This window comes from Felis catus, chromosome D4, assembly GCF_018350175.1.
Source record: "Felis catus isolate Fca126 chromosome D4, F.catus_Fca126_mat1.0, whole genome shotgun sequence".
NCBI lineage: Eukaryota > Metazoa > Chordata > Mammalia > Carnivora > Felidae > Felis > Felis catus.
Window position 1 is genome coordinate 29031509 of NC_058380.1, and position 26602 is coordinate 29058110.

The 26602-nt window shown below is 46.9% G+C and overlaps 1 protein-coding gene across 32 annotated transcripts in view; it reads left to right on the top strand.

Annotated features, from left to right (window-relative positions):
- AOPEP (aminopeptidase O (putative)) overlaps window positions 1-26602 on the top strand; it is a 343279-nt gene that overhangs the window by 176134 nt on the left and 140543 nt on the right. For 29 of the 32 annotated variants that reach the window (XM_045043607.1, XM_045043608.1, XM_045043612.1 and 26 more), the window contains exons 6-7: window positions 13887-14076; window positions 18089-18195. In XM_045043607.1, coding sequence (XP_044899542.1) covers window positions 13887-14076; window positions 18089-18195 — 297 coding nt within the window. Of the gene's footprint in view, window positions 1-13886; window positions 14077-18088; window positions 18196-18379; window positions 21341-24155; window positions 25737-26602 lie in introns of those variants that run through there. The other 3 variants (XM_045043619.1, XM_045043618.1, XR_006589163.1) reach the window with 3 other exon arrangements.

Below are 26602 nucleotides of genomic sequence, written 5' to 3' on the forward strand. Positions count from 1 at the left end.
GTATGACACCTTTTATACCAAGAAAATAGCATGAAGTGTTCTCTTTTTCTTGTTTGTTGTTCTTTTCCTTCTATGTGAAACTGGTGAGCGGAAAAAAAAAAAAAAACCAACAGACAGAAACAATGTGGTTGAAGCTTTCCTTCAGGGTAGCCCTCTGTCAGTAGGAGAAAAAGCCAAATCTTACCAGAGGGCGCATCCCAGTAATCAGTGGCTGTTAGGTGGGTAACATCCATCTCAGAAGCATTTTGTGACCATGGCTAGAGAAGATGGCGTCCGCCAATGTCTGCCCTCAGTCGCCACGAGCTTTGAGTGAGACACCAGTCTCAGGCAAGGGGGCTCCGCTGGTTCTGCTGTGACTGGGATTTTGTGAAACACTTTAGAATAAAATGTCTGGCAGAATTGGGTCTGACATGAATTAGCTGTGGCACAGGCAGCTCTCACCATGTGGAATGAATGAGCTCGCTCTCTGGGTCTTTGTGTTCTCATATGTAGAATGGGGAGGGGCAGGTCTCTAAGATCGCTTTTGGATGGACTGTCCAGGGATTCCAGAACCAGTCTCATACCTTCCCCAGCTTCAGTGTTAGCTCATCTCCCTGCCCCAGCCCATCTCCCACCTGTGAGCCAGATTCTACCCAGGCCTTTGAATCCCGTGTTCCTGCCCCGGATCTGCTCCTCTTACTCACCCCCATGACCCTCATGGGCTGAGTTTTTCTCCTTGACAGTGCTCCCTGTGCTCACCTTTCCTCCCCACCTCCAGTCCTCCATCAAAATGAACCTGTTCTCTTTCCCAGAGCCCTTCCTGGCAGCTGGCTAAACAAATATCGCGTGCATGTTCATCCTGTGCACAGTGGCTATGAAACAGTGTGCTGTCTATCTCCCCCTGGGCCCTGGGACCATGTAATACCTGAATCCATGGGGGCTGACTCTATTACGGAAGGGTCAGGTGTCTTTGCGAGGCTGGGTCACTAAAATCACACCACTCGGTTGCGATTCCAGCTTCTCTGCCATGGCACCCCAGCCTCATTGCCTCTGGCTTCCGGACATGGGTCTTACGTGGCCGTAAGGCACCCAGCACATCAGCTGCAGATACACTCGGCTTCCCTCAGGGCGTGGGAGTGATCGCTGCTCCAGTCTCCCTGTTCTGGCCCACTCCTGCTTTTGCTTTTGGCTTCAGGATCTGCTCCTGACTTGAGATGCCTAGCTTCACACTGAGTTGGCCTTGGCCAGAGAGGGCTCTGATCTGGGGCACTGACCTAGGCAGGGTCCACCTCTTTCTGAGGACAACGCAGTGCCATTTGCCCAGGATCTGTCATCTGCACTTTTCCGCAGTGGGATGCAACAGTGTTTCTAATTCCCTGCTGCTTGAGAAGTATGGGAATTTTCCCAGATCTCGTGGCAGCTCCTGACATTGCTGCAGAGCAGGATCTTGGGTGGGGGAGGGACAGTCTATAGGATGAGCCATATGAGATCGCTTATCTTTGGACGTTGAGAATGGTCAAATATCAGCAGTTTCATGTGGTTCGTCCCAAAAGTTGTAAAGATGGAGGAGAGTCAGGGCCTTGTCCTGTTTTTATTTGCCTAATCAGCATGCTGGGTTTTGCTTGGAGTGTTACGTTACAGAAATGTCAGTATTCTACATCGAAGGATGTTAGTGTAGGTTCTACTACTACTGCTACTCCTTATGCTATTATTATGATGACTACTACTGGAGGTCACTTGAGAAACAATTGATAGCAGTAGAGGGAATGCTAACCCACCCCCTAAGAGTCACTGCGGGCATGGCCTCAGCCCCTGGTCTTTTGCCTTTGGAACTAGTTATTTAAAACGAACTTTCTCCTAGTCCCGTTCTTGTCTTGTTTGGCCAGTGTGGTTAGTTGTGGTGATAGGGGACGTTGGGTGATCAATGGCCTCCGACAGTGTGGCTGCCACAGTTTCATTTTCAAAATGTCATGGCAATAAAAAAGTCACTTGCTAATAAAAGGTGGGATTCATTGCGAGTGGCGTTCACGTCCATGCTGTCACTGCCTCACCCAGATTTCTCAGAGCGGCCGCTGGCTGAGTGTCATAGCTGTATGATGTCATTTCAATCATAACGTAATTTTCCAGCTGGCCAGGATGGAAAAGGGGCTTATTATTGTGGCATGTTTTCCACTGTGTCTGAAAGAAAATGAAGCAGACATGGATATATGGCAGTATCAGTTCTGTTTTTACAGGTGTGTCTGAAGGATACAAGGTACCTTTTACTTGCAATAGAAATGTGACTGTATGGCAAAAGAAATTAAAAAAAAAAAAACGTTTTCTCAAGAGATTTAAAGTATATACATAATTAGTGTTGGAAACTGGCCTGGACTACATTCAGCTCAAAGAACTAGGGGAAGGCTTCCCAGTCTCTGGTCTCGTTCCTGTCCCTACTGATGGGACTCTGGCTTAATCTTTGCCTTGATTTTTCCGAGAAGAAAATGGAGACAGCTCCCCCCAAGATATTTGTCTGCTTGTTTTTAACCTTTCACTGAAGGACAACACATTGCAGAAAAGTGCACAGCTTAAGTGTACAGCTCATCGAGCATTCACAAACTGAGTATAGCTTTGTAACTAGCACCCTGATCAAGAAGCAGAATGCGACCAATGCCCCGGAAGAACCCATGCCCCCCCTCCTTCCAGTCACCTCCCTCCTGACACACACAAGGCCCAATGTCCTGACTTCTAAAAGCAGTGAGACCCATGTCAGACTTCTGACCTGAAGAATGGTAAAATGGAGATTTGTGTTGTTTTAAGCCTCTAAATTTGTAGTGATTTGTTATAGCAGCAACAGGAAACTGATACAGTGTTGCAGCTGGTAAATGGGAGAACCATGAGTTAAACCCATGGCTCTGTCCCCAAAGCTTGAGTTCTTAAAAACCACCATAATATATAGATAGCATTACCTTTAGCTTGAATGGGTTTCAGTCTTCTGTGGAGGATAAGAGGGTAAAATAAGAGTCCAGATGTCACCCAGCATCAGGGTAAGTTGGGAAATAGGTAGAATATGGCCTTGAAGTACATACTCTTGCCCATCCTGCAGTCCCTGCGTTCAAACTGCCTCCTGTCTAGAAAAATATGAGATACATTACTAACACTTAAGGGTGAATTCTTTTAGCACAGTAGCTCTTCTGGAAGTATTTGCATTCTAAGAGACCCAAGGAGTGGCTCTTTAACATCTATGAGAAGGACGGCTGAACTCGGGTGCTGTGGCTGGCCCTACACCTATATGCAAACCCCTTCTTCCTGCCCACCTCTGCCATGGAATCAGAAAAAGCCAAAGAGACTCTTCCCCATGCTGCTTTACAGCCTTGGGTAACCAGTGAGAGGAAATCTGCTCTGGGCTTTCTGGAGCAAGTTTTGCTTTCTTGATGAAAGCAATAGATATTGCTGGCACAGCACCCCTTTTCTCCTGCCTTTTTGTTTTATGTTGAACATGAATGTGATGCCTGGAGCTGCGGTAGCCAACTTGAGACCATGAGATGGCAGGTGTGAGGACGAAAGTGAAAATAGGAAGGATGGCTGGCAGAATGGGATGATAGAAAGATCTAGAGCTCTGACTGGCATTGCTGAGTCACTGAACCAACCCCAGCAACCACCCTCTTCCGGACGTCTTGTTATAGGAAAGAAGAGAACCCCTCTTCATGTGTACCAGTGTGAGTTGTCTTTTCTGTTAAATGAAAAGCTTAGTTAAAAACCAGAAGACTGAAGAGTGAAACCTTTTATTTGTTTATTTTTCGTTTCTGGTGCACTTTATTACCTTTTAAAGGGAAATGCTGTTAAGTTCAAAACCTCTGAGAGTGACCCTCTGCCCCATACTTTCTAGGACCACCCTGGAAAATATGAGGCATATTGTCTGTTTATATCCTCAAGCATGCTGTTAGTCTATTTGTGGAGTCAAATAAAGATTAGGGAATATGGCTATTGTTCTTAAAAGCAAAGTTATTTATGAACCTCCAACAGTCAGGTGATCCCTTGTCCTTAATGGCACTTACTGATGCAGATGAGTACTTTCCAAAACTCAGAGAGACATTTACTTCGTGAGCAATTACTAAGAAGATCCCTGACCGGATAAAGACAACTTGAGCAGGCTAATCCTTTCAGCAAAGGTGGTGATATATATTGTGGCAGCTGAATGCTCTTTTACAGCCTAAAGAGAACAATCAGCGAATTCATTCATTTAATTCATGAATTTCCCTTCTATTTACACTTTAAACAAACATGCCAGTTGTTTGCTTAGCTAACAAACTCTGCCTTCATTATAAGCCATTAGTGACTAGTAATAATTGAAACTGTGTTTGGATTTCAAAAATACAATCAACCTGATTAATTCCACTCTTAGTAATATGGAATTTGTAGTGAATGGCTTGAGCGAGGCAGGAGTTTGTGTCTTTGTCCTCTCCACGAAGCAGGAGTCTGCCAAACTGTTTTATAGACACCAACAAGTTTGACAGTAGAATGTTTCATGAAAAACTAAGAGATTAAATCCACATGCTTATAAGGAGTGAGGCAGCAGATGAAAATGTGTGCATGGCAGAGGATTCCCTAGAACACTTTGTCTTCTCTGCCTACTTTTAATAGAGACACAGGTAGAAGAAATATTTCACTTTGCCCTTAATCCTGCTGTAAGAAAAGGGGAGAAAAAACACACAAGTGGACTCAGCCAGTGGTGGGGAGACAGAAAGGAGTGGTGGGGAGCTGGGATCTGAGGGCCCAGGCTCCCACTCAAAGGGTCACCTGCTATTCAGCTGCAGTTGCTACATGGGAATATGGGTCTAGTGTGACCAAATCTTTCAAATTTTCAGTATAATTAGAAAATCTGGATCTCAAGGTGAAATATTCCCACTTAGAAACTTTGACAGTGGATTTTTTTTTTTTTTTAATTAGAGCAATACAGCCACCACAATGTAAATCAGTGGCTCTCCGAGTGTGATCCCTGGACCAGCAACATCAGCATCACCTGGGAACTCATAGAAATGTAGACTCTCAGACCCCAACCAGGCCTGTGAGTCAGACTCTGGAGGTGGGGGCCCGATGATCTATTCTAACGAGCCCTCCAGGTAGGGTTGCCAGGTTTAGCAGATAATGCACGGGGCATGACATACCCTAAAAAATTATTCATTGTTTATCTGAAATCCACATTTAACTGGGTGTCTTGTATTTATCTAGCAACCCTACCTCTGGATGATTCTGAAACACACTGGTGTTGATCAAGCAAAACACATACATAAGCCAGGCTGCCTGTGTTTGAGTCAGATTTGACATCTGCTATGGGATCTTGGACCAGCGATGTAACTTCTTTGTGGCTTGGTTTATTTGTGTGTAAAATGGGGATAGTAATATCTCCCTCACGGGATTGTTAGAATTGAACGGGTTAGTGAATGTAAAGTATTTAGAACCATGCCTGGGTGAGAGTAAGCAAGGTCTTCAGAGTTTACCATCATCATTATTTTGTTTTTCCTCTCATTTTTCTCCACTACCGCCACCACCATTGGACCAACCAGCAGGGAGTACTTGAACTCAGCTTCCTTTAATTCTGTCTTCCTGGATCTACCTTTGATTTAGTTAGAGATCTGAGTCTGTTACCTCATACCCTAAGGTAGCTCTGGTGCTTGTTCCTACACAGAGTACCCTAGTGCTTTGGAAGCTAGCTGACAGTGTGGCTGTCTGGCAGGAGGACCCTGTGCCTTCTGCATAGATCTGCTTCCAGGAGTCATTCTATCAGTTTGCAGCACCCTGCTGTGTTCAGGCCTATCGCTGTCCAGACCCACCTTTTTGCCCCCTGTATGCTTTCATCAGCCCCCTGCACAGCACTTAAACGTATTCCTAAGTACATCTTGAGGTTTCAGATTCCCAGAGTACCTCTCAGTGGTGGAAGCAACTGATGACCTCCCCTCCACCCCAGTTAAATTTCTAAGTACTCTTGGGGAAATTCCCGCAATTTCTTTCTCTAGACAAGGAACATGGGAGGACGTGGTTTGTGGATCCAAAGAGTGCTCACACCGTATTTCAAGGGAAACCCATAACCATGTGGTTCTTACTGAGGGTGGTGCAAACTGCCTGAACATATTCCTTCATCGAAGCAGCTTTCCAGGCTTCCACCTGGCCACGAATGACAGACCTGTACACGCAGCAAAAACCGACTGGATGAGATATTATGGTGCTGAGTTGCGCCATTTTGTTGCTAATATGAGAATGAAGCAAAATGCATTATTTTATTAAATAAAATTTCCCCTGTATCACAGAGGGAAGCTAATTTTATTAGCTCTTTTTATGGGAACAAACATCATCACCCTGGTTGGGGAGGACGGGAGCAGGGGGTGAAGGAGTGGAATCACATTTTGTCATCCGTGTGCTTTAGTGGAGGCTGCCAACATGTTTTAATTGGTAATTACTTACCAGGAGAGTTCTCCAGATCCTGCAGGACACAGCTCTTGGTTCATAAATAATTTAGTGATTTCAAAAGACATGCTCAACTACAATAAATATTGTTCATGTAGTTTTGGTATGGGTAGGTCCCCGGTGTCCAAAACATCAGAGTGTTCAGTAACTTCAAAAAAACCTGTTTCTTGGGGCACCTGGGTGGCTCAGTTGGTTAAGTGTTCGACTCTTGGTTTTGGCTCTGGCCATGATCTCACGATCTCACGGTCTGAGCCCACATGGGGTCCTGCACTGATAGCAGGGGGTCTGCTTGGGATCTTCTCTGTCCTTCTCTCTCTGCCCCACTCGAGCTCATGTGCTCTCTCCCTGTCTCTCTCAAAATAAATAAATAAACTTAAAAAAAAAAAAAGCTCTTTCTTTGTTTTCGTCTGTGAAAATCCAAAGACTCCTTAGGTAGACATTGCACATTAGGATTCAGAAGGAAAGGAGTCCAAATCTGGTTGGATAATTCAAATACTAGTTCTACCTATGATTCTTAAGCTTCACTTGTGGCTTTATTTAGCTTTTTAGATCAGCATAACCATGAGATACCAACCGCCACCGCCTTCCTCAGGCAGGGTAGCCCCAGTTAGATGTAGCCAACTCCCGATAGCTCATTGCTAGCACTGTCTCCACTTTTCGTTCAGGGCTGAGGTCTAGACAGCATTCCCAATGGACTGATTGCCCAGCGGTGCAGGAGTACGGTGTCTATTGCTCTGCTTTTTGACAGCTAAGCACTCTGCCAAAGACAATCTCTGTTTTCTCAAGTCGGAAGTGGTCTTTGTGTTTGCTAGAACGAGAGGTGGTCTCTGCGTTTTGTTGCTGCCATGCTATGATTTTTTCCATTAGCAAGAGGCCAAGGCCAACACTAAACAAAGTTGTGAAGCGGGCAAAAATGTTTTGGTGTCCCCAGCGCCAGCCCTTTTTCCCTCCTTGTGCCTCACTTGGAACCCCATCTCTCCTCCCAGCTGTCATCTGTGCTCAGCTATTGAGCCTTTCTCTGTCTTCCATGAGCCCCATACTGAACCCTGGTAGGATGCACACCTCAGTGTGCAATGAAAACATGAGCTTCTTCACCTAAGGTTACTGCTTTAAACCAGAGAGGAGAAAGATTGTAGCCCCTGTCCATAGGTTTATTTGCTTTGACCTGGGGTTTGAAAAAATTGCTGCCTATTTCCCCCTATTGTTTTCTACTTCCATCTTGTAGTTACCTGTTTCCCTATATTATTATCACCCTCTAATCTACTTCCTTCATCTTGTTATTTGCTTCCCATCTTGTTGTCTATTTCCTCCTTCCTTTTGTAATCTGCTTTTCTCATTTGATCTGTTTCCCCCTCTCCTTGACTGCTTCCCCCTCTCCTTGTCTATTTCTCTGTCTCCTTGTGTGCTCCTCCCATCTTTTTGTCTACTCCCCTTATCTTTTTATCCATTTCCCCCATCTCTGCATCCCTCATTGTATTATGTTCTTGGCTCCTGTAAACCTTTGAGCTTGCGACATGCTTTAAACCATCTCTTCTTGAAAGAAATTTCAGAGGATTGTTGCAGGCAGTGAACCTACTCTGTGTGATGCTATAATGGTGGTTACATGTCATACATTTGTCCAAACCCATAGAAAATGCCCCACACCAACAGTGAAACTAATGTAAACTGTAGACTGTGAAAATGATGCATCAAGGTAGATTCATCAATTACAATAACAAATGCACCATTTTGGTGGGGGATGTTGATAGTAGGGGAGGTTATACATTTGTGGGCAGAGGGGTATATAGAACTCTCTGTTCCCTGCTGCTCCGTTTGCAGAACCTAAGTTTTGAACCTAAGACAGCTCTAAAAAATAAAGTCTATTTAGGAAAAGGAACATCAGGAGTTAGCAAAAATGGGTGGGAGATAGAAGGCAGGGAGAGTCTGGCGTGTTCCTGGCCTCCTAGGGATGGCCTAAGCACCTTTGCACCTGCTTGTCTAAGCATCCCCTTGTGGTGGTCCATGAGGGACTCCTGGCATAGGACAGGGTTAGAAAGAATGAGGTGCTACATTCAGGAATTTAGGCCCTTTGAAGGCATCAGAAGTGGAGTGGTAATGTTTTCCTCGTTTTGCCCCCTGTCCCTTCCATCCTCACCTGCTTTCCCACAAGGAAGAGGCTGAAGGTCTACCGATCAAAAGTCTGGTAACCCTGGCCGGTTCTGGCTGTGACATACATTTAGGGAACAGAGGTCCCAGGGCATGGCTGGTAGCTTCCCTTGGGTGGACTCTGAAGATGGGGCTCCATCAAGGACATTATTGCACCACTGGGCTTGAGCTAGCACAGAGGGATGGGAGCCCAGAAGTTGCAGATCTAAACCAAATGACCCTGGGCAGAGTTGGGCAGAGTAAGGCTTCAGGGTCAAGACTGTATGAATAGAAATACTCCATTAGTCACTTTACCTTTTTCTACCTCACTTTTAGAATCTGTAAAATGGGGATAATAATAAAATCTATCTCCTGAGGTCATGAGATAGATCAGATGAGATTATATATATATATATATATATATATATATATATGTATATATATAGTGCCCAGCACATAGCAAGCACTCAAGCAATATGAATCTTTAGAAGGAAGATTTGCTTTTGGTAGAAGCCTCTGGAATGTGGTCTGGGGATCCTCTTAGTCACTCTCTGCTGTAGTTATGTTGGTAGTTTCAGCCAAAATCCATTTAGGTAGGGGTGCCTGGGTGGCTCAGTTGGTTGAGCGTCTGACTCTCGGTTTTGGCTCATTTCATGATCTCACAGTTCATAAGTTCGAGCCCCATATCAGGTTCTGCGCTGACAGCAGAGTCTGCTTAGGATTCTTTCTCTCTCCCTCTCCCTCTCTCTCTCAAAATAAATAAATAAAAACTTAAAAACCTGAATTCATTTAGGAAAATGAGTAGATGTTTTGCCACCTGTTTGCTATTCAGAATTTTTAAAGGAAAACTTATGCTAATGGTAGCCTTTTCTCCCAAACCTAGATCTCAGTGTTGATCAGATGTAGTAGGTTTTCTTCAAGGTTTTAGAGCTGGTTTCTACCTCAAGCTCCTGAAAGTCCCATATCCCTGAAAGAACATTCCCTCATCTCCTACAGCTCCAGTGTAAAGACTACCTTGTGTGACCACAGTGGGATGCCAGATGGGGCAAATGAAGCATAACTAGTTCCTACTGAGCAGTCTCGGAGCCAGATGGGAGCAGGGGCTCTCCAGGTCATCTGGGCCACCCCTTTGCCTTTGGGACCACAGATGCCTCCCCTACATCAGACTGCATGCCAGAGATAGGGACTACGGGATTTCATTGCAGAGAAGAGGGGCTCCAGATTGAGCATTTTTGTTTGTAAACACATTGGTTGAAGGGCTTGACATGTATCACGCTAACCTTAAGGATGAAAGAGAAAACACATTCTGAATCTTAGGGAGTGGTAACTAAGATTTGGTCTCCCTTGCAGATTGCCCCAGGCTACTACGAATTTACTTTTAGCTGTCCAAATTAAATTAGCAAGTAATTAAGTCATGCAAGCAAAAGCTGCTTTCACATGATTATGAGACCCTTAACACTATCCAGGTTGACTTTGCAGGGAAAAGAGCCTCTTTCCTGGTTTCTTCCTTCCTCCCCATAATGGGACATTGGAGTCCACGTATTGTTGAGATTGTGAAAAACTGAACCGCTAAGAAGTTCAAGCTCGAAGACTATAAATCTGTTTCCTGGATGCCCCTCCCAAGGATCTGTAGAAAAAGTGAATCTGCTCCTCCTCCCCCCACCCCCCCACCCCGGGGGAATTGGGATCAGCTCCAGTATGATGGGAGGGGTGGCCTTAACCAAAAGCCATTTCCTGTCCCGGTCCCACCCGCAGCCTGCTCTGACCCGCTGGGCGGCAACGTGGAGCTGGAGCCCCTAAGTGCTGTACCTCTCCCTGGGCAGCAAGATGGGCCACGCTGGTCACGTCTCCCTGGACAAAGCTGAAATAAATCACACACCAGCCCCTGCTTAAGATCTGATGAAATTCTCCATTTCCGTTCCAAATTGAATTCCTCCCGAAGGATTGGAGCAGCTCTTGAGAGTAATGAAGGCACTCCTTCCTCCTCTGCTAGAAGCATGTTTTACATTAACAGACACAGCCTTCTAATCTGGATGGAGAGGTAGCTTTTAGGAACAGTCCTGGGAAGCTGTTTTCAGGCCAGAAATGATATTTTTAATCTCGAGGGGCAAGGCAGCAGACATCCACCACCACGTGGCCTCTGTCGGGAGCAGCCCCGCTGGTGGTCTCCTGGGAAAGAATGGGAACACGTGTCCTGCTGTCGCTCTGTGCCGGCCCCCTCCTCTGCCCCCTGTCCTCCTCCGACCACTTGTAGCAAGGGAGAATTTATGATACAACCCAGGAGGCTTCTGCTTTTTGAGAGTTGGAAGTATTACTTTTCTGCCCATCTCTTATTTGGGAAAAGTGATAAACTCTGTGAATTTAAAAAGAAAACAGTTTTTAGGATGAAGATATCATTGAAGTGATTATCTTCATCCTTTGCAGTGATGAATCGACAATTTGGCATATTGTAGAGGCAGCTGACACAGGCCCTTTTAGGGGGAAACAAGACAACCTGTTTTCAAATGGGCCTTGTCAGAGTGAAGACGGATGACCCACTGGCTGATTAGGACCATGAATAAGGTTCTGAGAATGCGGGAATGTGTGAGGAGCCCAGGGGTGAAACTTATAAATCAAGGTTAAGGTAGAAGTAGAAAATTCTAAACATCCATCCTGTTTTGAAGGTGGGCAGGAAGTAGATTATCTGCCAGTAAAGGAGTATTTAATATTACTCCTTAAAGTGAGTTTAAGAGCATTATACTTTTCCTCACTCACTGTTGAAAAAAAAAAACAGGGTAAAAATCGTACGTAACATGAGCAATTCTGACATTTAGGGTCGACAGGAGGAAATTCTCCTTAAAAGTAAATTCTATTGGTCCTTTTGTGTCAGAATTTTGTTAATAACCCTTGAGAAAGATTATCAAAACCTTACTCCATTTTTAATCCATGTTTTTAATTTAGTTTTAAGAAAGAAGCCATTTTCTTCATAGGGAAATACCACCCCAGAGTCACCCACAGGTAAAAAGCCAAGCTCAGAGTGCAGACTCCACTGCAGGAGGATTTGGGGTCTGGTTCTCAACTGGAAAATTGCTTTTCAGGGAGAAGGTCATGTTTTCCACTGATAATAGGGTCACTTATATCAAATGAAACACCCTTCCTTCCGACCCAGGAGGATGTTTAAGCTTTGATCTTTCTCCGAAGACAGTAGGAAATCCATATATTCCTGGCTAGGAAGAAGGGCCTGGGGATGGGAAGTGGGAACGTAGGATTCCAGCCACGCCGGTCCCGTCCTGAGCCCGGCCAAGACGCACGGAGGCCAGGCCGGGTGGAGTCTCCAGAGCACTGGCAGGTGGGGAGGGAGGTCTGGCGGAGACAACAAAGGCCGTTGGAGGGAAAAGATTAAAGGGCAGGAAAGCGCACAGCCACCCCTCACCCCCCACGCAGCTGCTTTTGTGCATTCCTTCAGGCTCTCTAGACTTTGATATTTGCATAAATGGGCCTTGGCTGGACTTCCACGTTGGGACAGAACAGCGAGCCATCACCGAGGACGGGGCAGGCGTTTTCTTCGTGGACAGTCTGGCCGTGACTTCACAGTCATCAGCTTGTGTAACCTTCGTGGGTTGAGTGGACGGGTCAGTCGTCCAGTCTCTGTAACTACGTGCGCACCGTCTGTGTCTCTGGCCAGCAGACCCTTCCGATGCAGACTCCTCTTTGAGCCTGTTTACAAGGCCTGCAGTTACTTCTGTTTTGTTTTAGCCAAAAGGGCCAAGCGCTGCCAGCAGTATGTCTGGAATGTTATTTACTTGGTACATTTCTGTGGCTTTCCTTTGTAGCGCTGCACATGCCAGAGCAAGGGGTCATTTACTCGAAAATGCCAGGTTTCACAGTTTGTCTTCTCTATGGGGTGACTTTCTCAGTAAGAAGGTTAGCTCCTGTGCCTGCCAGTTCCTTCCTCCCTTGCTTCCATCGGCCCTCCTGTCCTCCCTTCTTCCCTGCCTTCCTTTTTTGTTTTCTGACTTTGTCCTCTGAACTACTGCTGGTGGCTGCTGCATTGCCCCCCTCCCCCACCCGCCGCATCCTAAATGCCCCAACCACACGTTTTAATTCCTGGGGTTTCTCGTGGACTCTGCTGAGGGCCTGGCAGACACTTCATTTGCGTGCTTGCCCTGTTATTATTTCACATGAAAGCTGTCTATTTTGGCACACGTGGCTCCTACGATTTCGGTGGAGCTCTCCGAGCTGAATGGGAGATGTTGTGCAAGGGAAATACAGGTGGGGTTTTCTCTACTGGTGGCCGTGGGGGCGGAGGACAAATCTGCGAGCAGTCCCGGCTTGCGCAGAGCCGGCGTGGTAGCAAACAAATGGCTTTTGAAGGAGGGAACCCGTGTGTACAGTTTCTTAATTTGGGAGGTTTCCCAACTGTTCTTGTTCAAATGAAGGAGGAGGGATTTTTTTTTTTTAAGGCAAATTCTTCATTAATAAAAGTGTAAACAACTCCTGGATAAATGAAAAATGTGGAAGGTGGAAGCAGAGGAGGTTTTCTATCTGCCTCTTCTTTTTCTCAGCCTCCCTTCCTCCCATTTGTCTATGCAATCTAATCATGGTATTTGGGGTTTTAAAACAAGGTATGGAAAATGAGATTAGATAAATCTCCCCAGCTGGGGCCAGCCCTGGGGCCGTTTGCACACCTGGGTGTGTTGGCTCCCCCCACCCCCTGCCTAATTTTGTTATGTCATGTGAATGTATAAGTAGCTACAGATAGGAGATGATACCTTTGAAAATCTTTGCCTTACAGAGACTGGGCCTTCATCTGAGTCTCTCAGAAACCTCACCCATCCACGGCACCTGTTAGTGTGTTAACTCCATAACCAGCCCCAGTCCGAAATGGAAAATTTTTGGTTCCATTCTTCTCGGCCTTTCCTGTCCTTCTGCATGACTTCTCAATTTGCGTGTAAGCTGCTCGGATTTTTGGCTGAAGGGGCTTCTTTGATCACTCTCTTGACAGCATGGGCTTCACAGTCTCACACCTGCTCTTCTTTTACAGTCCAGATTTCAGAGTAAATGCTTCCATTGCCTTGTAATTTCTTCGGCATAAAACTTTGGTGCAGGTTACTCATTACAGGTAATAGCCGTTGGGTGACGGAGACGACTGCTTGGCACAAACGGCCACCTGAACCGCTGCCAGAAACGTAAACTGCCACTTTATTTGTTTCTGAAAGCATCTAAGCTGCAAGCCTATCCGTCATGATCTGGCATGCACATGATAATAACAGGCTCGCCAGGCTGAGAAAGCCGCCCCATGGGGCAACCACGAGGGCAGGCTCTAACAAGACTCCGTGTGTTTTCTCCCCCATTATCCACAGCCCACACATCATCTTCCTCTCTCAGAGCGTCTTGACGGGAAACAGCCATCTCTGTGGGACCCGTCTCTGCCATGAAGTCGCTCACGCCTGGTTTGGCCTAGCCATCGGGGCCCGGGACTGGACGGAGGAGTGGCTGAGCGAAGGGTTCGCCACTCACTTGGAAGATGTGTTCTGGGCCAAAGCACAGCAGGTAGGTTTACAGTGACCCTAAGCATTTCCCCACCCAGAGTCAGATTCTCTTCACAGGCATCTGTTCATTCAACAGATATGTAGAGGGCTTATTGTGCACCAGGACTGTGCTGCTTGCTGGGGAGAGAGCTGTGTAAACAGAGAAAAGTCCCTGAGCCCTGGGGGTTCTCAATGCAGGGATAGGAGAGAGAAAGGGGAAACAGACAAACACGTCTGTAACACGTCAGGTGGTGAGGACTGGAAGGCAGATGAAGCCGGAGAGAGTGGTGGGAAGCCGAGTTTTAGAAGGCACTAGAGGGCTCTCTGATAGTGGACATTTGAGCAAAGACTAGGAGCTCAGGTCAGGCTGTGGCATACCCAGGCACTCCCTTGTGGTTATGGTTGTGGTGATGTTGACTGTGTATGGTTTTGGTTCTTTACTAATAAGATAAAAATTTAAATCGGGATTTGTCATCTCAGATGTCTGCTGGCAACTAATGAAGACTGAAACGCAACTGGTGTAATAGGTTAGGGAGGGGTGAGGCCTCAGGCCAACTGGGAGCTGCGCATCAGTGAGGGCCAATTGTCATCGTGTGGACGGGAGGGCTCGGGGGAGCCTGGACTCATAGTTGTTTAAAGGAAGTTCTCAATCTGGATTTTTATGTGAAATTTAGTAATTTAAAGAATACTATGCCAAGCAAACATACCCAGAGGTATGGACAACACTTTCCCAGTTTACAACCTCTGCTTTAAAGAATTGGATGCCAGTGCTAATGAGGATATGGCAGCTAAACTGGTTCCTGCTTATGCTTTAGTTCTGAATATTTGATCACTTCTCTTCCCTGCCATCCCCACCCCTTACACACTTACTGGACTAGTTAACATTTTCTGAAATCTTCAAGTTTGTGCATACCTGTGTGGTTTTGTTCGAGTTCCTTCTGCCTGTTGAAATCCTGTTTATTTTTCACTAACCAGCTCAAGATCACCTACTCTGAATAGCCCAGACTGATCAGTCCACTCCCAATTCAATACTTACTCTTCTAGAAGCTTTGAACTCCCCCCAGTATTTGGTACCTGCCTCTTTTCCCTCACTTTTTTCTTTTTCCCTCGAACCTCGCAACTAGACTGTGACCTCTTCCCGAATGGAGCTACATCTTACTCGCCCTCCCACCCTCTCTGCCCCTTGGCCTGCAGCATGCACCCTGTGTCCCCTGCCACACAGTGAAGAGCAGCCACGTGGCAGGTTTGGGAAAGGTGGCTGGGTTTGGAGTCAGACCAGGTGTGGAATCCCACCTCTGCTGTTCACCAGCTCTGTAAGTGTGCGTAATTTATGTAGCCTCCCTGAGCCTCAGTTTCCTCATTTGGAAAATGAGTATAAGAATAAACATTTGCACTGTGAATGGGAAAATTATGAATGACACATGGAGCTTGTGCAAGAAATACCAGTTCTCCTTTTCTGCTCTCTTTCTCTTTGTATTTTCCACCACCTGACGCATAGTAGACATTTAGCAAGGGTTAAATAGGCTAATATCAATGAGCCTCTATCAACATCCCTTTTCTCAGGTGCTTCTGTCCTGAGACAATCAGATTTGTGCTATTCTTGATAAGTGTGAAATTTATTTCAGGCACGTAATGATGATCTCTCTGTTCATCATCTCCATCCCCACGAAGCGCTCCTCCTTTGGCTTTGCCCCTGCCCATAGTTCCAGGGGATCACGCCTGAGTCTCATTGCATAGGTCCTGCCTCTTACTGCCCTGAATATGTCCATCTCCACTAGCAGAGACATGAAGCCAGTCTGGCCTCATCTCACAGCTGCATACCTTCTGTGTGTCCATCTGTGTTAGACCTGTAGAGATAATAAGATGGGTAAGACACAACCCTGCTCTGAAAGAGGTCATAGTTGAACTGTGAAGATAAGAAAAGCACACAGTAGACAATAAGTTAGAAGAGAGAGGTAAACATCGAATATTGTATGGCTTCAAAGGTGGGAGAGGTCAGGTCTGAGCTGATCCAGAAAGTCTTCTTGGAGGAGGTGACTTCTGACATGGGCCTCAAAGGGAAAGCAGGAGTTGAGGTTTCTTTATCCCTCCTTTCCCCTTAACCTGGCGCAGGAGACAATCCACCTCATCATCCTTTACTCTCTGGGCAATAACTCTTCTATATGTGAAAACACTTTGGTCTGAAATAAAGTGGCCATTCCGGATTTTAGCACAAAGTTTGGAAACATTTCCAGAGCACGTGGATCACTGTAGCTCCTTCCTTGAAGGGAGGTCTGAGTATGTGCAGCAGACCTCCCAAGCATGAGAGGAGAGCTCTTTGGGGCAGGGAAGGGTGCACCGGCTCACAGGACTCTCCTGGCCAGCAGTGAATGTCACCAGGGAAGAGGTCATGAGGCACACTGGCCACTTGGCTGCCCAGATGACTGTGCTGTGCAGCACTGAACATTAGCAAGCAGGGCAAAGTGGGGAGGGGGAAGTCACTGAATGAGGAGATAGAAAGTGGCATTCCATAGGGAGAAGCGAATTGAGTTAGCTGCAAGATTGTATCATATAACTTGTCATCAACCCTGATAAAAATCTAAACTCCTTCACAGGTGTCTTAGCTCAGGCTGCCATAACACAATGCCACAGACTGGGAGGCTTAAACAACACTTGTTTTCTCATAGTTCTGGAGGCTAAAAATCCAAGGTCAATGTGCTGATAGGCTTGAGTTCTGGGGAGACCTTTCTCTCCTAGCTTGGTGACGGTCACCTCTCACTATGTCCTTCCATGGCCTCCCCTCTGCACATGTGGAGAGAGAGCTCTGGCGTGTCTTCCTCTACTTGTAAGGACCCCATTCCTGTTGGACCAGGGCCCATCCTAATAACCTCATTAACCTTAATTACTTACTTAAAGGTCCCATCTCCAAATAGAGTCACATTGGGGGTTAGGGCTTCAACATACGAATTTTCCATAGCAACAGAGCACACAGAACCTATTGATCATCTGGCCTCTGCTGGCTACTTGGCACCTCTATCCCTCCCCAATAATAGCGTGCTCCCAGCCTGACCATATCCTTCACCATTCTGTAAACACATCACACTCTTTCTAGGCCCCATGAACCTTGCACATGCTTTCCCTCTGCCTGAAATTCCTCCTCCCCTGGCTGACTCCTCCCGTCCCTGGGGATCAGCACAGGCCCCAGCACCTCCTCAGGAAAGCCTTCTGACTCACCTGGCTGGCCAGAGGGCATCTAGATTCTTCCTTAACCTCTACCATGACTGCACTCTAATGGCTGGTGTTCTTATCAGTCTTCCTGGAGTACAGGCTGTGTCCGTAATGTACCCAGGGCCTGGCAGAGACTCAGTAAATATCTGTTGAATGAACCATTAAGGCTCTTTAGTTTCCAGAAATGCCTGTTGATACTGACATTTCCCTCCCTAGTGGATGTTCTGCTGCCCTCCCTTACAGAGACTTTAGCCGCAGGGCCTCATGAGCCCAGTGACAGCCGCCCGATTCTCACTAGCAGGGCAGGGAGTGATGGTGCTCCCCTCCCCCAGACTCAGTCCAGGCAGTACACTCTTTCTGGTTATATGCAGACAGAATCATCTGGGCTGCATTAGCAGGCTCCACTGTAAACAGCCCTTAACAAAACTGAGGGCTGGGAAAAGTAGGAGGTAAATGGAGGGGACCTGCCCCACCCTGTGCAGAAAGACAAAGCAGGAAAGGTCTGGATGGAATCAGAGTGGAAATGGCCCCCTAGGGAAGCCTGCTCTCTTGGGGCCAGGGTTGTGTGAAGGGTGGGTCTAGGACCAGGGGGCGCCTTCCAAACAGCCAGGCCCAGCTCTGTCACCAGCAGAAGAGTGAGCAGCTGGCTCTTTGAGGACCCGCCAGCCCCCTCTGCCCTCTGACTTTTCTGGTGGGGCACAAGGCACGGTGGAGAGACCGTCACCCTGAAACTGAGCAAGCTGCTGCTTTGGGTGGCTGTGACCCACACAAGGACAACAGTGACCGTGTTTTGTGCACATGTGTTTGTGTGTCTGTGGCCCAAGCAGCTGGACCCCCACGAGGCCCAGGAGCAGCAGGAGCTGAAGGCTTGTCTACGCTGGTGTCGTCTCCAGGACGAGGTGCGGAACTCCCCGGAGGAGATGCAGGTGTTGAGGTAAAGCGCCAGGTGATCTCTTTACCTTCTCATCCTCTGCCTGCCACCTCCTTCCTTCTCTCCTTCCAGCCACCTCCTGGCCATCTGTGAAATCTGCTGCGTTTCCTTTTTAAATCAAATTGGGTTAGGTCACCACCACCCTCCCCATCCCAGGGATGTGATTGTTGTGTTTTGCGTCTTTCAGGGCTTTGCCTTCTGACATTTTCCTGGTGTCTCTGGCCAGGAAAAAACTAACACAAGGCCGTTTCCAGGACCAAATTCTTCATTTGACGTTCTAAGAGTCACTTTATGTGGTGGCTGAGGACTCAGACAAGGTTGGGGTCTGATGACCTGACAAAATAATAAGTAAATAAATAAATAAATAAATAAATAAATAAATAAATAAATAAATAATAAAAGCCAAAAAAAAAAAAAACTTTAGGAAAAACTTGATTCCTAAGTGTTTAGTAATAACAGATGTTTGTGTCAATGGGGCCTTTTGTTTCCCGTCTTCCCAGCAGGAGGCCGCTCCCGTGCCTGGGGAAGATTCTACTCCTAGCTCCTGAGTTTTGTTTTCAGAGTGTGACTTGTAGCACTTACTTGTAGGATTACTTCTTGCGCTTTTTCCGCTTTTTCCGTTTTTGCCCCTCTCTGCTTTGCTCATTTCCTTCACTTCTCTAAATAGTTGTTATTCTGAAACCCGAAGCCTAGGCCCTAGGAATGCCACGATTGCTATGACAACAGAAGCTTTCATCCTGCTAGAGCCAAGCATGTGGAATCCTCAGTCTGACAGGTGGGAAGGCAGCCATCCAGCGATAGCCCCTCATTTTTGATGACGACCCTGAAGGCCAGTCCGCCTCCCCAGCAGGGCCGGCCTGAAATGGTTCAGTTGTTGTTGTTTTTAAATGAACACCCCCACTCCACAGTGAGTGTCCACTGAGGCTAAGTCTGAGGGAAATGCATGGGGCCCAGCCCGACCCCAGGGAGGCTGGCTGGTGCTTTTGAGCAGCACTGCAGCCTGGGCGTGGCCACTCTTCCCACAGACAAGTCCCCCCAGCTCGCACGCAAACCTCTGCGGTCCGCTGACTCATCCATTGTTTAGGAGAGCCAGAGCCAGAGCCAAAGCCAGAGCCAGGAGCCCCACGTCCCCCACCCAGCACCACTGTTTGTACACCTCTGCACTCAGCCAGTGGGACGGCTGTACCTCCCGTGGGACTGATATGGACAGCGTCCCTGATCTCATGGAGCTTCGACTTAGCGGGACTCTGTCATATTCACAGCTAGTTATGCTGAGAAGTGGCACGAAGGGAAGGTGTCTCTGAGGACCATGAAGGCTTGAAGTAGGAAAGGGCCTGACATGCTGGTGCCGGAGGGATGGTGGGGCCAGATGGGCAGAGAGAGGCAGGCAGGAGTCAGGTCAGCAAGCCTTACTCCAAGTGCCTGCAGCAGGGAAGGGTCATGATCTGTCTTGTGTTTTCAGTGCTGCTCTGGCAGTTGGGGGGGTGGGCTACAGGCAGCAGAGGGATGGCAAGGAGAAGGGTTAGAACCCGCAGTTATCCATGCAGGAGATCCTGGGGGTGGGGGGCAGATGCAAGGAATAGACCCATTTGAGACAGGTTTGGGTGGTGGAGCTGCCGGATCTTTGGTCATTGAATGTGGAGAAGAGGGAGATGGGAGTGTCCAGAATGATTCCAGGCTTTTGACTTGAGCAGCTGGGTAGACGGTGAGGCCATTTGGTGAGACAGCCGAGATACCGGAAGGAAAAATAAAAATCCCAGTTTTGTATGTGTTAAGTTTGGGATGCCAAATAGATACTCAATATTGAGAACTCAGTGGGGTCTACAAGTCAGCAGCTCACTGGAGAGATTGGAACATTCAGACTATAAATACATAAAACTGAGCACATTGAAATCACCAGGGAGAGAGGACGGCAAGGGAAGAGGTTGGAGGAAGGTGGGGAGCCAGCAGAGGAACTCTGGAAATCAGTGTGGAAGGGGGGTGGGGCTTCATAATGAACGTGAGTTGATGAAATGTGCTCCCAATTTATAAGCAGGCCAACCGCACACAGAGAAGTCATCACACACATGAGGAGAGCCTTATCTCTGCACTCCACGGGGCTGTGATCAACCCAGCCTCTGAGGGCCAAGAGCTTTTCCTGTGTGTACAGAGCCGGGAGAAGAAATACACTATATTTAGACCCTTGTGCTGGAAAGCTTATTATGGCATTTGCTTTTGTCTTAGTATTCAGAAATCGTGTTTGCCTAAATTTAGGCAAACCATGAAATGGCTGCATTTGAAAGATTTGTTGCACATCAGTATAGAAACCAGGGCTATCAGATGCGCTTACGGTGGAGAAGAGATGTTTCTGAACCTGCCCCGAGTTACATAGTATAGGTTTAGTTTACTCCCATCCTGTGGAATTCTCCCTTAAATGGGAACGGAGAGCCTAGAAATAACCAAAAGTGAAAAAGAAAAAAGAATCAGAGTTATGAGAATTTGTTCTCAGGTTTTATTTTGGTTTAATATGCAAAGAAATCGCTTAAGACAAGACCATAATCAAAGACGCTATCTTTCTCCTCCCTCTCTTTCAAGATACCCCATGGTCTTGAAATGATGGACCAACAACATTTTAGAAGTTTGGTTTGTGTCTTGCTACGTTCCTCATTCCTCGGTGTTGACAGACAAAATGGAAACTTTTCTTACTCATCTTTGCAGTAGCTTTCAACATGGTTGACCACTCCCTCCTTCTAAAACCACTTTCTGCACTTGGCTTCTGTGTGTCACACTCTCCCTGATTTCCTTCTACTCCAATGCCAGCCCTTCCCCACCCCTCCTGCTGGCTATTCAACATCTTCACTTAGATGACTCACAGCTCAGAAAGAGAGATTAAGGTGTCCAACATCATACTGCTGATAAAGAGCAGAGCAGAGATTGAAACCTAGGGATGGAAACGACCCTCTTTTCCCTAGTCTCTCTCTCTCTGCTTTCAAGGAACTCGGTATAGCATTTAGTTGCATTTAAAAAAAAAGACAAAAAACAAACCCTGAAGGTATCTTGAACCATGGAAGGATACGAAGGTTAGGGTTAAAAAAATTATCATTAGGGGCACCTAGGTGGCTGAATTGGTTAAGCATCTGACTGTTGATTTCGGCTCAGGTCATGATCTCACTGTTGGTGAGTTTGAGCCCCGTGTTGGACTCTGCACTGACAGCGTGGAGCCTGCTTGCGATTCTCTCCCTCCCTCTCTCTCTGACCTTCCCCTGCGTTCTCTCTCTCTTTTTCAAAATAAATAAAAAAACTTAAAAGAAAAAAGTATCCTTGGGCCAAGCATCTTTGTCTTTTACACATGAGTGCATGTGTCTGATTATTTCAGTAGCTATAAGAAAAAAAAAAACCCTCAACATTGTGTTGATTATAGATATTGGAGTATTAACAAAGTGAGAAGAGAAAAACTAAAATTGTATTTGGCTCTGACGTGCTAATGTTATAACTGTTTCCCAATTGTGTCTTCCATACACCCGGTGTTGAACATGGCTCTCATCGGATATGTCCTGGATTGACTTGGTTGTAAGATTTCATTTGGTTACAACAGTTCCTGTGTTTTCCTTCTCGGCGTTCCTTGGCTGGGGAGCCTGTAATGTGGTGGCAGGCTCTTGCGGCATGACGATTTGCTCATAGTTTCAAAATGCTAGGGGTCACATTACTCACTCCATGTCTTTTCTCATTTGTTAATTATTAAAGATGCTTTTCCCATAGATGAGAGCCCGGCGACTCTCCCCAGACTCCCCCCCCCCCCACCCACCTCACCTGTCCACTGACCCTGGACAGAACTGTACAAAGCAAAGCTGATCTTACTGCTGTCCTACTCTGCCTGGCCGCCACCACTCTGCTCTCCTGTTGTTTCCACCCCTGCCCCACCCTTGACTGTACAGCAGTCGTGACTCTTGCCAGGGAAGATGCGAAGGGCCTTCTGTAAGACTTCCATGCCTTTGGTCCCTGGGGCGCTGCTGGATTCTGGCATTCTCTCTCTAAAGAGCTTTACCCTGTGAGTGTTAGTATACTCTGACAGGTCTGCGGGACGGAAGAGCTACAGTGGCAGGGTCAGGAGAAATCTCTGTTGGTTTTTATTGTTTGTGATTTATTATCACTTCCCCTCTTTTCTGGATTCATTGTTAAAGTCAAGCTCATGCTGAGAAAAACGTGAAAATATATCATGTTGAGAAGGCGCTGACAGGCCCAGAGTCTGATGTGGCTCTTTCTCCTAGCTGCTGCCTCCACAGACGATATAATTCTAGAGACACACCAATATCTTTTCCTACTTTCCTCATAAATGTCTCATTCCCTGGTTGAAAAGACATCCCATAATAATGGGGGGAACCCCACGTATGCAGCTCTCCACAGCCAAGACGAAGTGTGCGTGCCGTGCCGTTGGTTCTGTGGGTTTGCGTGACAGCTGAACATTGGATGTTCCATTTAAAACAGTAAGACTTTGGGGGCACCTGGGTGGCTCGGTGGGTTAAGTGTCCAGCTTTGGCTCAGGTCATGATCAAACGGTTCTCGCGGCTCTCACAGTGAGTTTGACCCCTGCCATCGGGCTCTGTGCTGACAGGTCAGAGCCTGGAGCCTGCTTCAGATTCTGTCTCCCTCTCTCTCTGCTCCTCCCTGCTTGCTCTCTGTCTTCTCTCTCTCTCTCTCTCTCACTCAAAAATAAGTAAACGTTAAAAAAAATAATAATAAAACAGTAAGACTTTTGAAATCAGTCTATGTGTACACCTCTGGTATGCATGAAGCTTTTGCCTTTAAAGTTTTTCTCAAAATTTTTATTTCTGATCCTTGAAGAACACAGCAGTCTTTTCCCACCCACATGTGGGAACTCAGCCACTCGTAGCCACACAAAGCTGCCTCATGGGAAAGCTCCCGTCCTTCCAGAGTCCCTTGTTGCCGTCACGCACCCACCTCCAGCCCAGAGGCTCAGCCTCCGCTGCTCCTCCATCCTGGGGCCAAGACTCCCAGCGTGCCCACCTCAGTCTCCACCAGCCCCACAGCCTGGGAACAAATCTGTTCGCTCTTTCCTGGGCAGCTCCCTTCCCCATGGTCTTCAGTGTTTATTCCAGACCTTTCCTGCTCTCTCTTCTCTTGCCTCCTGTTCCCCAGGGAAAACTGAAGCCATCAGTCATGTTCTCCCTTCAATTCTATAAATGCATCAACATCCATTTCTCCCTGACCTCTCAGATGCCTGAAGGCAACCTGTCAGTCTTAATACAGTTACAGACAAATTTCTAGTTCCAGAGGTAGAAGTGGAAATGCATGTGCATCGACGCAAGTCTAGAACTTGCATATACCTAGGTGAGCTTTAAACCTTCTGCCCATAAGGAAGAAGGGAAGCGGGGAGGGGATCCATATATGAAGGGAGAATGAAGTTGCCATCACTTTGGGCCATGGGCTGGGGTCATGAGTCTAGGGAAACTTTTTTCCTAAGGCCATTTTGCCCTTAAGATCACCAGATTCTGTAAATGTATTCTGGTCTTTATATTATTGGAACTCCTCTGCTTTGTTTGATACTATTGATAACTCTTGCCTTCTGGGGATCTCAGTCGCCTGGCTTACCTCTTCTGGCTCTTCTTCAGAGTTCTTGTTTTCTCGGGGGCTCCACTCTTAGAGTAGTCTCATCCCTCTGGAGTAGTCTCATCTACACCCCCTGCCTTAGGTGGGATTCCCCAGAAGCAGACCCTGAGACAAGATTCATGGGGAAGAGATTTATTAGGAAGTATTCCCAGGAGGGGAAGTAGAAGTGAGGAGAAGGAAAGGAGGCCAAGCCAGGATATCAAGTCAAGTCACATAGGATTGCTGTGGAGGCAGTGCGGGTCAGTCTCAGAGTTGTCCCCACCAGGGTGTGGCTCAGCGTGTGTACATCCCTTTGCCTGTCCTCATTGCTTGGACAGATGTACATCCCGAGGTACTTCTGTCTCTTGTGTTTACAGGTAGAAGAACCTCAGGCAACCAGAGAGCCACATCTGACAGAGTCATGGAGAGCAGGACAAGAGCTAATGTGCACACAGATAATAAAAAGGCCCCACAGAATGTGAGTGGGGCATGGGCACTGCTGACTATACCTCCTCTCTGTGCTGGAGGCTCACACATCCCCAGGCCAGCCCCACTCTCTCTTAAAGATCACATGTGACTGCTTAGCTGCCCACTTGACATCCTCTTTTCCTGCTGGCCCTACAGCCATCTCACACTGGTAACCCTGTCCCATGGGCCCCATCTGCTCACCTCCTATGGTGGTGAGCCCATCAGTGGTGGCTCAGGTTCTCACATTCATCCCAGGTCGAAAATGGGGGTCTTCCAATTCTCCCTCCTCTCTCCTCCTTGCCCTGGGAGGGTTTAAGTCATCACTATGAACTTCTCTCACAAGTGTTCTCAGTTGGGCCCTTCTCCACTCCTAATACTGCTGTCTCCCTGGTTAGAACTTAACTCGCTGGCACCAATCCAACAGCTCCCGAATTGTTCTTTCTGTCTCTAGTCATCAAGTCCGCCTTCCTCACTGCCACCGTGGAGCTTTCCCTGAAACACCTTCTAATTCCACCACCTCCTTACTTAAAACTCTCCAAAAGCTTCCCTTCACCTCCTGGAAAAACTTCCAAGTTCCTTAATACAGCAGGCACAGCCCTGCACGCCACCACTCCTACCTGTTTTTTACAGTCCCTTCTCTTGCCATTTTTTGCTTCACCCCAGCCCCCTCACTGAGGTCATATAGAACCCTACAGTATTAGTTTGCCAGAGCTGCCATAACAAAATATCACAGACTGGTATGTGGAAATTTATTTCTTATGCTTCTGGAGGCTAGAAGTCCAAGATCAAAGTGTTAGCAGGTGTGGCTTCTTCTGCAACCTCTCCTCTCTGAGCCCACACACGGTCTTTCCTTTGTGTGCCTGCATTCCTGGTGTCTCTCTGTGTGTCCTAATCTCCTCTCCTTGTAAAGGGTACCAACCAAATGCCTCATTTTAACTTAACTAGCCCTTTAAAGGCCCTGTGTCTAAATCTAGTTGCATTCTGAAGTAGGGCGGGTTAGGGCTTCAACATAAAAATTTTGGAGAAATGTAATGCAGCCCATAACATCTACTGTCTGCCTGTTCTTTCTTAACCTCCTTGCCTTGTTTTCATGTGGTCTCTATTAGAATGTCCTCCCCTTATTGCATGACCCCAAATCATCATGATTCAACACAGATATCACCACATTCCAAAAGTCTCAGGCTCTCTCCTGACAATATAAGCATGTGACCCTCATCTGTACCCCCTAAATGCTCTGGTTGTATCTCCATCCCTCATCTTACTACATTATTTGATAATTAAATTCAGAATGAGCCATGTCATATTGCCAATTATCGACCCTTTTTAACCTACAAACACATTAGTTTCATATGGTCCAACCTAATGCAACTTTCTTCTGAGTCATGAGCCTTGTGAATCCAGGGACTTCTTCACCTCTGTATACCACAGGGTTTGGCACTAAATGGATACTCAATAAATGTTGAAGAAATGAATGTCCTAGACAACAATGATCTCTGTCCCTGAGGTTCTTTCTATATTATTTGCAGCATTGAAATATTGGTCAGAAGACAGTAGATAGAAAAACCCTAGGCTGTATCCTCAGAGTTGTAAGGACTGGGAGATTACTGTTGGCAGGTTTAGCTAGAAAGGGTGGCTGGGAAGATGTGAGGTTTGAACTGGGATGGAAAGAAAGGCTAACATTGAGACTGGGAAAGAGCTGGAAGGAAGGGAACTCAAGGAGCAAAGCATGGCAGGCATAAACAGTGAATTAATTGTGGAAATGGACATTAAAGTGAGAATGAGCTTCCTGGAAAGGATAGCCATCAGGAACCCCATGAGACTGAAGGGGGCCAGGGAAGGACAGGCTAAGTAATGGAGTTCCTTAGATGCCAGATTCAAAAGTTTGCACGTGACCATCCAGGCATTGGGGAGCTATTTTCAGTTCCAAGAATGACATAATGAAAATGAGAGTTCTGGGAAGATTACCCAGCCTGTGAGATCACACATGATCAGAGAGACAGAGACTAGAAGCCATTTCAGGAACCCACACCTGAATTTAGAAGAGCTTAGGATCCTCTTCCTGGTTGGCCTAGGGCTCTAAGTGGCTCATTTGGGGCTATTCAAAACTGGTTGGAGAGTCCATACAACTTCAGAGAAGGCTTCTAATAATAGGATGTAAAGCTTTCTCTGATTGCAGATAAGGATTGGATTGACCCACTAAAGGAAGTGGTTGAATATGTGGGCTTTGTGAAGTTTGTTATGACTTTAACAGAGTGAAAGGCAATAGTCCCAGCTCCTTATTGGCCAAAGCCTGGTCTGTCCTGCCTCATTTTAGAGAAACAACAGCTGCGAATGAAGGTCTGGACCCTCTCCAGAG